This window comes from Polypterus senegalus, chromosome 6 (assembly GCF_016835505.1).
Source record: "Polypterus senegalus isolate Bchr_013 chromosome 6, ASM1683550v1, whole genome shotgun sequence".
Classification (NCBI taxonomy): domain Eukaryota; kingdom Metazoa; phylum Chordata; class Cladistia; order Polypteriformes; family Polypteridae; genus Polypterus; species Polypterus senegalus.
Window position 1 is genome coordinate 96,239,531 of NC_053159.1, and position 12,560 is coordinate 96,252,090.

Below are 12,560 nucleotides of genomic sequence, written 5' to 3' on the forward strand. Positions count from 1 at the left end.
AGAAACTTACTTTGCAGTAGACTCTTCATCATACTTTGTTTTCAGATCAAACAGTTCAGCCTGAGTGGCATCCAATGCTGGAAAGAGGTGAAAAAACAGCCCAGAAAATAAAAAAAAAAAAAAAAAAAAAGGCAGGGGGCGATGAGTTCGTTACATATGCGCTGAAAGCAATTACATCAAAAAACATTTAAGTTTTGTGTTCAAGACTGAAAACAATCAAAACCAATCACATTCTTAGAGAAGAAATGTTGATTTAGTTTTCTTTCCCAACAAAAATTATTTTTTATGAATTTTCTAAATGCAGCCAAAAGTCTATGCGAAAATACATTTTCAATGATATGAAAAAAGAATGACTTTAGATTTGACTTCACAACAAGCTGAATTAATCCCAAAACTGTTTCACAAAATTTAAATCACTTGTGTCACATTCTCCATGAAAGCAGTGGTGGCAATTTAAGGAATTTACAGTACATACATGGAAACCAACACACAATATTCTAATATTACAACAGTATGACAGAAAGAAATTTATCTCTGTCATGAAAATAACTGAGTGCAACTTTTCATCAGCATCACACCACTACAGTTGGGCAAAAGAAACTAAACTTAAAATGTGATGTTCTACACTGGACATGAAATATATAGGTAAGCGAATTTAAAAAATAATAATAATTAATCAATTTCCCATAATTACTGAAATGTTTCCACTTACCTGACTGCAGTGACTGAGCCTTGCGATTTGCCTCCTCCAATTTTGAGGAAAGGGACTCTTGTGTTTCCTGAAGCCTCCTGGAGTTAAAATTTAAAGAGGTTTACTATTAATCCCCTCAAGGGATACTCTGTCATCTTCTGATTGTCTTTTTTAGACACCACTGGAGCTACAGCTAACCAAACTTAAACACAAGTGTGCTTTTATGAGAAATGTGAACTTGAAATCTGAAACACACCATACACAACTAAAAGAAATCATCTTACAAGTTTCAGTGGCTTGCTAATCTGACTGGAAATACTTTTTTGAGGTGGGGATGATTCTATCAATTCAAAGGTTAAACTGTTCATTTTAACAAAACTGTACTTTTTTTTCTAAAGTTTAACGTCATCCATTTAGCCAATGAGATTCAGCGTGAAAAACAGAGATTGAAATTTGCAATCTACTTCACCTAGTTTCCTCTTGGGCACAGCCATCAGCAATGTGTCCATCTCCAGAGAGTGTCGACCTTGTCAAGAGGTTTACTTACCTTAGCGGCAACATTCATGTCTATGGTGACTACTCCTATGAAGTAAGTAGACGGACTAGGAGAGCATTGGGGGTCATGAGGTTACTGGAAAGGGGTGTGTGGCGCTCCCAATATCTATGCAAAAGGACGAAGGTCTAAATCTTTAGAGTCCTTGTGCTACCTGTCTTGCTATTTGGTTGTGAGACATGGATGCTGTCCAGTGACCTGAGACAAAGAATGGACTCCTTTGGTACTGTGTCTCTTCAGAGAATCCTTGATTACTGCTGGTTTGACTTTGTGACAGAGTATTAGTTATGGCACTATGACCATGTGGCATGAGGGTGATCCATCTCACAGAGGACCTGAGGGGCTGGACCAGGCCAAAGGGATGCCCACATAACATCTGGCTGTGCCAGATAGATGGCCATTTCCGGAGGGTGGGCCGCGTGTCTGCCTTGGGGATTTGGAACCTGGACCCCAAGCTGTTTCGTTATGTGGTTGAACATTCAATTCCCTTTCTATACTGATCATATACTTTTCATACTCCATTAACTACATAATGTGATCAGAGACCTGTAGCACGTGATCTGCATCCTAACTTGTGCTGGTACTAAGGTATAAGAGAACGACGAATGCCTGTTAGGTGCAAAATTTAATGAGTTACACATTTTCATCCAATTTTCTAGTAAATAAAAAAAATGATGTATCAGCAATATCTCAAATAAAAGTTCAAAAAAGCAATGTTAAGTGAAAAATATGATGTGAAATCTTTTCATAAAGTGAAACCTTGCAATAAGCAGTGCAATGCTAACCTAGAAATCTCTTTGTATTTTTTTGATTCAAAATTACATGTTGTAACATTCCTTTGTGAAACCCACATTTTTGCTTATATCATTCATTTGCCAATTTAGGATACAATGAAGAAGGGCTGCATACCCTTATGTTGTGCCACAGATACCCATAGCATGAACTTAAAGTAAGGGGAAGAGAGGAAAGAAACTATATTAAGATGATGTCACTCCACAATCAAAGCACAAGCAAGTTATAAGCTTTCATTTAAAAAAAATAAATTCGCAATAGGGGATGGACCAGCAGTGTCCAACATTCCTTGTGCTACATAAAAGAAACCATAAGCATCCTACCAACTGATCAGAGGAATAGTACAATTGCCTTCCTGTGATGCATTTAACCAATCACAAGTGTAACACCAATCAGAACCAAGAATACTGGTCAAAAACTACCTAATGGTCTATGAATGTGGGTGTTCTGCAGACTCCAGCAATTTTTGTGCAGTTTGTCTTAACTCCCATCTGAATGTGTAGTTCATGACATCAGTTTTTCATCTGTTAATGCTGAATTATAAACAGTTGGCAAAGATGTGATCAATGTACTAAAAATGACTGCATTATACTGCCACATTAAATAAAGGAAAGTTACTTTGGATTCTGAGACAAAACCAGAATTCTGGGTTGCTTTAGTACTGTCAAGTTGAGGTTCTAATGCAGAAAATCTAAAAAATATCCTGATTCATCATCAGAAAATGTGCAGTATTGTTAGCTTTTATGCACATATAATGTGGACCATGATGACAAAAAAATGAACATTTTATACTTTCCTACCCAAACAAAACTGCTCCTGAACTTATTCAGGTGCATTATGAAAAATGTGTTCCCATTTTTACCTAAAGTCTTTTTAAAGGTACACTTTAGAAGAGTAATCTTACTCATGTATTCCTAGATTTTATTTTAGGGTCCTTTGTTATATCATGAAAAAATGAATGCATTGCTCTTGAGGATATCACGGCAACACCAGGATAGATATTTTCCTAATCTTACTATATTTGGACATTTTTTTTTCTCAGTGGGTTCTCAGAAACTTGGAAGCTGCTTTTGTAACCACTTTAACACCTCAACATTCCTTTTTGCCACAGATTTCACATAACCTTTTTGATTGTGGCATGCTGAGTGCTTATAACTTTTCTGATATTAAGATGAAAGGATAGCCAGAAATATATTGAACATAGTTGGCCTGAATCAGGTCAAACTGTTAAGCATGTTATTTAGATAGCTGATTTTTAATTACCTACTTAATTAGTTTGTAATCGCTCGAGGGGGTAATAATTGCATGCATGATTACCATACAAAACAAGCAAATTAAAGAATCATCAAAAGTTTTGTGTTAAGTTTTTTTCTCAGGCACTTAAATCATATAGCAGGACATGAAAAGATTAAATAAAATTAATTGTACAAACTGCACAACAACTTATAAAATCAAAGAAAATACCACAACACTGTACCCTGATGTGCTCAACAGTTGAAACAAAACATTAAAAAAATGTTCCAACTAGCACTTACCTCTCCTTTTCTGCATAGTTGTTTTGTAGCTGTTGCTCCTTCTCAAGAGCTAGGGTCTCCACTTGGGCTTTTAAAGACTGCTCATATTCCCGAATCTTTTCTTTAAGTGCTTTAATTGTTACTTCTATTTAAAAGAAAAAGAGGGTGAATTAGGGACAAAATGAAGATAGTGAAAAGGGATGCTACTATCAGGGAGAAGGAGTGACAATATTATTCACATACACACACACACACATTATATATATATATATATATATATATATATATATATATACATATATACATATATATACAGTATATATATATACACATATATATATATATATATATATATATATATATACACACACACACAGATAGATAGATTATATATATATATATATATAAATAAAATATAAAAATCTAGACTGATTGGCTTGAAAAGCAGGAGTTACACGGAATGGCACAGCAGAATATGAGTACACAGGACAGCAAGGTACTATGTGACAAGAATGCTGTGACGTGAAACAGCACGGTAGACAAGCTCCAAATAGTGGCTTAATAGTTTCATCTGCGTTTAAGTGAGCTTTCTCCAATTCTTCCTTCCTGTTTTTTCCCTGTGATTTAAACTCAAGTGTTTCAACCCTGACACATAATCAATGGAAACGAGTCCCTTTGGAGACCTTTTTGCTCCTTAACTGCTAAATTGAACTTTAAACGTTTAGGTTCTGTAGGATCAATCGTTTCTGTTGTGCAAGTTTGTGGGGGGGGCGATGTGGGGGGTGTTGGTGGGACTGGTGTGTGTGTGTGTGTATGTAGTGGGGGGCATGTTGAAGAGGATTTAAACACCCATAGTAGAACAGGCTAAGGCAAAGGGAGGAAAATATATCATAGATACATACAAGGAATGGCAAGAAAAACATTGTCTAAAACATAATATTGCAGCTATAGAGTGCTCTTAATTAGATAACAGTAAAAAGGGGAACTTAAAGTAACCACACTGAAGCAGCACATGTTAATTTGGGACATTGTAAACATCCTGTGATTAAGCATATTATCAAAGTAGAGAAGGTTGCAAGACTTAAGATACCTGAATTCTAATTATACTAGAGATGAAAAGAAAAGTCACCAGAACAACCATCTCAGAACATACTCCAGAAGCCAGAAGATGTTAATTGCAAGAAAAGATATGAGACGGAAAAGGATGAAGTTCAAGGTATAACCATTGTGAAGGACAGCCGGGTCCCAAGCCCGGCAGGGACGCCCCTGCTGCTTATGTTCCGGGGGAGCCACCATGGGCAGTCCAGTACCTCCCCCGGGACGCTTGGTGGCAGCCTCCATGGCTGACGGTGATTCCCCAACCACCCGCAGGGCTCCATGGGAGATGGAGTCCTCCACAGCCTGGTTGGGGGCTCGGATGGCCACTAGGAGGAGCTGCATGGAAACATCAGCCTGGCTGGACGAATCTTCAGCCCCACCCGGAGGTGCAATTAGGACCAAGTGGTCAAGCACCTGGAACATTTCCGGGTGGGTTATAAAAAGGGCCAGCCACCACCACTCGAGGAGCCAGGGTCGGGAGGAGGAGGACTACGTTTGTGGAGGAGTGGTGGTAGAGGAAGAAGAGTGTGTTGTGCTTTAGTGTTTGTGCTTTGGGACTGTGTATTGCCTGTGGGTCCTGGGGAAGACGTGCGCCCACGGGTGAAGAAAGAAATAAAGTCTTTGTGTTTTTATACGTGCCTCCGTGTCTTTCTGTGTCGGGTCAGGCGCCTATATAGCGCCTTTGTTACACCATATATTAAAATAGCGGTACTGTACTAAACAAATGTATTTCTACTGTTACTCCTGGAATGCAATAACCTCCCAAAAAGACAAATGCTGAACTAAAAAGGGAAGATAAAGTTTGAAGAACATGGAAGTTGTTAACAATTACTTCCTATATATCACAGCAAACAATGATGGGTAATCCAACATTACAACTTTATCTTAACTTTTAAATCACCTAGCTCAGCCAAGTTACATAAACAGGAAAAATTAAGTAAGGGATTTGAACTCTGTCTCTAGTTGGTAGAGCTTTTCAGTCTAACCAATTTCTGATTTTACTTAGACATCTATATCAATCAAGCAAATACTGAGCTTAATAACCTGAAATAGAGAGCTTTACTATGAGCTACAGAATGAAAACTGAAGATGACCACTACAGTACAATAAACAATCCCATATCATTATTTAAATACACACCCTGATTTTTAACCTCTGCAAACTCCTTGTTGTAATCCTCCAGTGTTTCCCTCAGCTTCTGGTTCTCGGTCTCAATATCATGCATGCGTTGCACCTTCACCTGAAGTTGCTGACCCAGTTCCAGGGCTGGTACTGGATCTGAAACACAAAATATACAATTGTATCCTGGATCTAACACAGGTTTGAATTAATGTCACTGACATAGTGGACTGTGATGTTGAGTTTAAAGCAGGGAAAAAAGCAACAACCTTCTTGAAGTGTATTATACATATACACATACATTTATAAATGGAAAACAAACAAGAAAGACATTTGTAGTAGCCTGAGAACATAAATATCCTTCCCAAGTAGGATATATATTACAAAATATTTAAAAATAATAGGTCAATGAATGCAAAAATTTCCAGTCAAAAAATCAGTAACCATATCAAACTACATTGTGACTTTGTACCTCCAGTTACACTTGAAAACATATAACCTAACATATGCAATGACCGTCAGACTGAGCATTTTGTTTTTTTTTAATTAAACAAAAAATCATTTTGATCTTTGAATAAAATGGTGTAAGGGACAACGTTGGGATAAAAACAAGGGCCAAAAGACAGAAGGGGAGAAGGGAAGAGAAAAAGCATGAACAAAAAAGCAAATGTATACAAATAATGTAATAAAACACAGAAAGATTATATTTCTACATCCCAATTCTTATTTGGATTCACACTACAGATCTACTACTTCACGTCAAACAATTTTATTTTTTGGAAGAAAGCATGATTCTATACAGATGTAGCCCTAGGCTCATATAATATAATATTCCCCTTAATAATGTTTACTGGTTGTTTATTTAAAAAAAAAAAAAAACCAAAGTGAGTTTTACGTGGTTTTCAGAGGCTTTAGAGCTCCGGGTGGTATTCACGTGAGAACCTGTTGGACACGAGGACATCAAGAAGTGGGGGTTTAAAAAAAAAAAAATTGAAAGAAAAAAAAGTGGTTGTGAGTTGAGCAACAGAGGCAAACTAACAGAGTTAGCCTACGAAGAGGCACTAGATACTTTGGATAGCGCTCCAGGTGACCAAAGGAAAGCCTGGCAGCTCCTTGGGCAAGGAGGAAAAACAGCAAGTTTTACAGCATTTGAATGGACTAGCTCCATTTTGTTTGCAGCATTTTGCCATGAGCCTGCCGGCCTGCAGGGCAACTCCATCATTTTTTCACAGCGTGGAAGTGCTGTATTTGGACAATGGACACTGATATTCACTCTGCTTATTAGTGAGTACTGTGACCTTTTATGTTGGCTCGTTAAAAGTGAATGGGCCTTAACGTTTTTGGCCACCATGTTCACGAGCGTTGACCAGGCCTGCAATGAGGGGGGGTTTGTGTTAATATTTTATTTTAGTGGCCACTAGATTGTGTGTGTGTCTGTCTGTGAGCCCCTAAAGTTGTTAAGTTAAAATGAGGTTTTACTGATTAAGTTTGCTCATATTATAGGTTTGTTTATTGTGTTCTTCTTTAACAGAGGGATGTTTTAAGTGCTGGTAAAAGCAAACAGTTAAAAGTACATTTGTAAGGTTTAAGTGCACTGCCTGAACCAATAGGTATTTGTTGTGAAGGCTAAATATACTGCAATTTGTGTGATTTTTCTCATTTCTATAATCTATGATTTGTGGGAATTTTAATTGGACTTAACTATAAAAAGTTTTATTCATTTTTTTTTTGATATTTTTCCAATTTAGTCAATAAATTTTGTTATAGTTTGGGAACATATTTGTATTGAGAATTGTGTTACAAGTTACTAATTGTGAAACAGCTGGCAGCTTATTACTGGGTAGTAGGAATTAGTTAAGTGAATCTAATTTATCCTCTAAAAACACATATTTAAAATTAAAGGGGTTTCCATAAATCAGTTTAGTGAAATAGAGTTTACAAACTTAGGGCGTTATCTTATGGCTAAAGGGTAAAGAAAGTGCTACACAGAGATTCAATATAAAATGTAGAACTGGATGAGAAAGACGAAAAGATGACAGAAATGGAACAGACACAGACAAGGAGAATTTCCCTGCCTCTGCTGGGAGAGTATGGGCAGACATTACGCCTGTTTGTCTAGAATGCACAAGCCTGTTAGAACTTGCTTAAGAACTAGAGAAGCAGTTTAGTTAAAAAGTGATAAATTGTGTATGAACATTTGTTCAAAATTCCATTTACTTTTACAATATTCTCAAGCAGCTTTATCTAATCAAGGGTCTCTGGGAGCCTGAAGCCCTAACCCTGCAGCACAAGATGCAAGGCATGAAACAGCCCTATACAGGACTGTTCAGTTATGAATGCAGATGTGTGCAATATAAGTATACAAGGTGCGTCCTTTATTATTTTGTGTATTATTTTATTCTTTTAAAATTTACTCAAATATTGCAAAGCATCTTTAAAATTGTTTGTGATGGAGAATGAATTGAGACAGATAAAATAAGATGCAGAGTGGAGAAGAGATATATAAAGGGGAGAAAACATGGGGCAGAAAGCACTTTCAGATATAAATCACTCCAGACAATATTAAAAAAAAAAAAAAGTTGGAGCATTGTTTTGAACCAAGGGAGGATTTTAGACTATTTCCTGTGCACAACATATATTATATATTACTTAATTTAAGAAATGGCTAATTACTAAAATGAAAAAGATAAAAATCAGAGTGTGTCTGGGCTGGAAGAACTTCAACAATAAAAGGCTATTTGCCAAATTGCAAGCTTAATGTACAATACTTAAAGAAAACAAAAGGAAGTGTGAGAAAGGACACAATTCTTAAAATAACTTCATTCTTTGTGAAATGTGAAGGCTTTGGATTCTTATCCCTACTATGTGTTTCATCACCTCATTAAATGTACACTGGAGGGAATTTTTTTTTACTGTTTATTTTACTGTTGCACTGCCGAATTTATAGATAAATTGCATACACTGATAGGCCACTATTAGAGCTGACAGTAAAAATGACAATAAGTCTGGAAAAAATAGCAATGGAAAAAGAGCTTTCACAGGAAGGATTAAAACAGGTAGGTGGGCAAAGTTACCCTGTAGCAATAGTCTATTCTTGTTCTATTTTACAAATTCCAATTAAAGAAACTACCTAAAGCCAATGTCACATTACACAACTTCTAGTCATTGAGTATTTCAGATTTGCTGACTGGGTCTCCAGACCACGTTAGTTTATATTGTAGGGCTCTGCCCTTTTTGTGACAGCTAACACTAGAATCCCTGGAGCCTACGAAAATATTCAGAATGCCAGGCCACCTTAAAATTCCCACGTACCTCCTCATCAGTGTGTTTGTTTTGCAAAAGTATCCTTCAGCACAAACAGCAAACTGCCTTCTCACCCATCCTCCACCGAGGCAGCTGAAGTCATTCACATAAATCTCACAGCTGATGTCTATTGATCTAGGAGTTAGGTGTCTGGATTTGTATATGGTCAATAATATATCATTATTTGGAATACAACATGTCTACAGTGATCTGTGTAAATACAGGATGACAGGAAATACGAGGCAAGAAATGTTGAACACATAACTAAAACGGAAATTATTTTCATGTTCTAGTTATAATGACAAAATGTTCAAGTGAAGTGTATAACGTGTGAAGACTGAACTCCAAATATAAACACTTTCATAAAAGGTATAATAAAACAAATGTGCTTTTATTCAAGAATATAACCGAATAAAAAGAATTGTTCAATTTGCATGTGTAAAAACTGAAGCCCAAATATAATTCAATACAAAGAAGACCTGTCCGCTTGGCTGGTGCAGAAGTAGGAACTACTAACTCATAATAAAGAGGTTGCAGGTTTGATCCTGTATCCTCCCTATTTTGAGTAGTGACCTGCTATTATCATTACTATTATACTGTACAATAAAAACATACATTTGATTTGAGTCTGTAACATCCGATGTAAATTTATGGTACTTTTAAAAGTTAGTGTTTTAGTTTTTTTAAATTCAGATTTATTCTCTCAGTCACATTCACATTCCCCCCCCCCGATCTGACACTGATAGTTTTCAAATAAAAACATGGTATAACGAACTTACCACTACCTCTATGAGTTGATGACATGTATTTCCATTCTTTTCACAAGAGCAGCGATGACCACAGTTGCTGCTGTGGTTGATGCCTGATCAGAACAATATATTGTAATGGCAGATACGATGCCCTGTGACTGCTATCAGGATACCATGAGGCATTTGTTCTTTGACAACAAAGACACCCGTGCAGAACGTGAGAAAAATGACAGATTTGCTGAAAGGCAACGTTGTGTTGGGAACTGTGTTTTGAGTTACAGCTCAGGGCAACATATTACTGTGGATAAGCAACTGTATCCAACCAAGGTCTGTTATCCTTTCTTACCGTAGATCTCAACCAAGCCTGACAAATTTGGCATAAAGTTTGGTATTGCTGCACATTTGAAGAGCTGTTTCAAGACAAGGGGAAAAGTGTAACAACAGACAACTTCTTTACATTCCTTAAACTGGCAAATAGTCTATTCTCTGCAGTTCGCATACCAGGAGAAGGTGGGAGTGGAGGATGCCATCATCTATATGCTACACCAATCCCTCTCCCACTTGGACAGAGGCAGGTGTTATAAGAATTATGTTTTTGGACTTCTCTAGTGCCTTCAACACCATCCAACCTCAGCTCCTTAGGGACAAGCTGACTGAGATGGGAGTAGACTCACACTTGGTGGCATGGATCGTGGACTATCTTACAGACAGACCTCAGTATGTGCGTCTTGGGAACTGCAGGTCTGATGGTCAGCAACACGGGAGCGCAGCAGGGGACTGTACTTTCTCTGGTCCTGTTCAGCCTACATACATCAGACTTCCAATACGATTTGGAGTCCTGCCATGTGCAAAAGTTCGCTGATGACACTGCAATTGTGGGCTGCATCAGGAGTGGGCAGGAGGAGGAGTACAGGAAGCTAATCAAAGACTTTGTTAAATGGTGTGACTCAAACCACTGAAACCTGAACACCAGCAAGACCTAGGAACTGCTGGTGGATTTTAGGAGGTTCAGGCCCCTCATGGACCCCATGATCATCAGAGGCGACTGTGTTCTGAGGGTACAGACCTATAAATACCTGGGAGTGCAGCTGGATGATAAATTGGACTGGACTGCCAATACTGATGCTCTGTGTACGAAAGGTCAGAGCACACTATACTTTCTGAGAAGGTTGGCGTCCTTCAACATCTGCAATAAGATGCTGCAGATGTTCTACCAGACGGTTGTGGCGAATGCCCTCTTCTACGCGGTGGTGTTCTGGGGAGGCAGCATAAAGAAGAAAGATGCCTCACACCTGAACAAACTGGTGAGGAAGGCAGGGTCTATTGTAAACATTGAGCTGGACAGTTTGACATCTGTAGCAGAGCGACAGGCACTAAGCAAACTTCTGTCAATCATGAAGAATCCACTGCATCCACTTAACAGTGTCATCTCCAGGCAGAGGAGTAGCTTCAGTGACAGACTTTTGTCACTGTCTTGCTCCACTAACAGATTGAGGAGATCGTTCCTCCCCCACACTATGTGACTCTTCAATTCCATCCGGGGGAGTAAATGCTAACATTATTCAAAGTTATTGTCTGTTTTTACATGCATTTTAATTACTCTTTAATTTAATATTGTTTCTTGTATCAGTATACTGCTGCTGGATTATGTGAATTTCCCTTGAGATTAATAAAGTATCTATCTATCTATCTATCTATCTATCTATCTAGACTGCTGCAATACAACGCGGAGATCAAGCAAGTTTTGCAGGAGATGTTTCCAGGAAAGCTGATCTCCCTGAGCAGCAATGTTCAGGTGACCTTCACGTTTACCTGATCTCTGTGCGGTTTCTGCTTGTGGGAGGGACTATCTCAAGTCGAAAGTATACACACACTGACCTCAAAACCTTGAAGCCGTCAAGGATGCTATTCACCACGAAATCTCCACTACCACCCTTTAAATGGCTGAATGAGTCTCGAAGAGTGTATCGCTAATGATGGCCACCACCTTGAAGACATAATTTTTAAAACGCAGTAAAAAAAAAACTATTTTTGCACAGGGCACAAGGCAGAAACGAATCCCCGGGCAGGGCGCCAGCCCACCACAGGGCACACACACACACCAAGCACACATTAGGGACAATTTCAGATTACCAATGCACCTAACCTGCATGTCTTTGGACCGTGGGAGGAAACTGGAGCACCTGGAGGAAACTGACGCAGACACGGGGAGAACATGCAAACTCCACGCAGGGAGGACCCGGGAAGTGAACCCAGGTCTCCTTATTGCAAGGCAACAGCGCTACCACTGTGCCACTGTACCGACCTCAGAGCAGTAAATAATTCCTGAAATATAATAGAATATAATAGTTCAGGTAACTTGGTTCCTGGCGCGCAAAGCCTAATTACTAATGTTCACGTCCGAATTTTTTGTTCTATCCCACTCATGGCCAGTGATTCTGTAAAATAATCTCCAAGGAGCTCTTCCAGAGATAATTTTTTGCAATGTGGCTGTTCCAGCTAAGTACCATGTTGTTCTGCTCCACCTACTTCAATGCTCTAGCATCTGCACTCCTATCTCCTGCTCCCTCTGTTTTCTGTATCGACAAATAGCTACAAATGCAAATCTTCAAATAATACTACTAGGACTTCCAAAACATAAATTTTACTACTGAGCACAGACACAAACTCATACACACAGAGTAAATAAATACCTGTAACCTGTAACTGCCTTGCTTCCTCCTTCAGCCTGTTGAACAAAG

General features: G+C 38.3%; 1 protein-coding gene across 6 annotated transcripts in view; it reads right to left on the bottom strand.

Moving 5' to 3' along the window:
- The window catches only part of cux1b (cut-like homeobox 1b), a 497,544-nt gene that overhangs the window by 235,126 nt on the left and 249,858 nt on the right, over positions 1–12,560 (bottom strand). For all 6 annotated transcript variants that reach the window (XM_039756586.1, XM_039756583.1, XM_039756582.1 and 3 more), the window contains exons 5-8: positions 5,789–5,926; positions 3,572–3,695; positions 713–789; positions 11–77 (exon numbers count right to left, since the gene is read on the bottom strand). In XM_039756586.1, the coding sequence (XP_039612520.1) occupies positions 11–77; positions 713–789; positions 3,572–3,695; positions 5,789–5,926 (406 nt within the window). The remainder of the gene's footprint in view (positions 1–10; positions 78–712; positions 790–3,571; positions 3,696–5,788; positions 5,927–12,560) is intronic.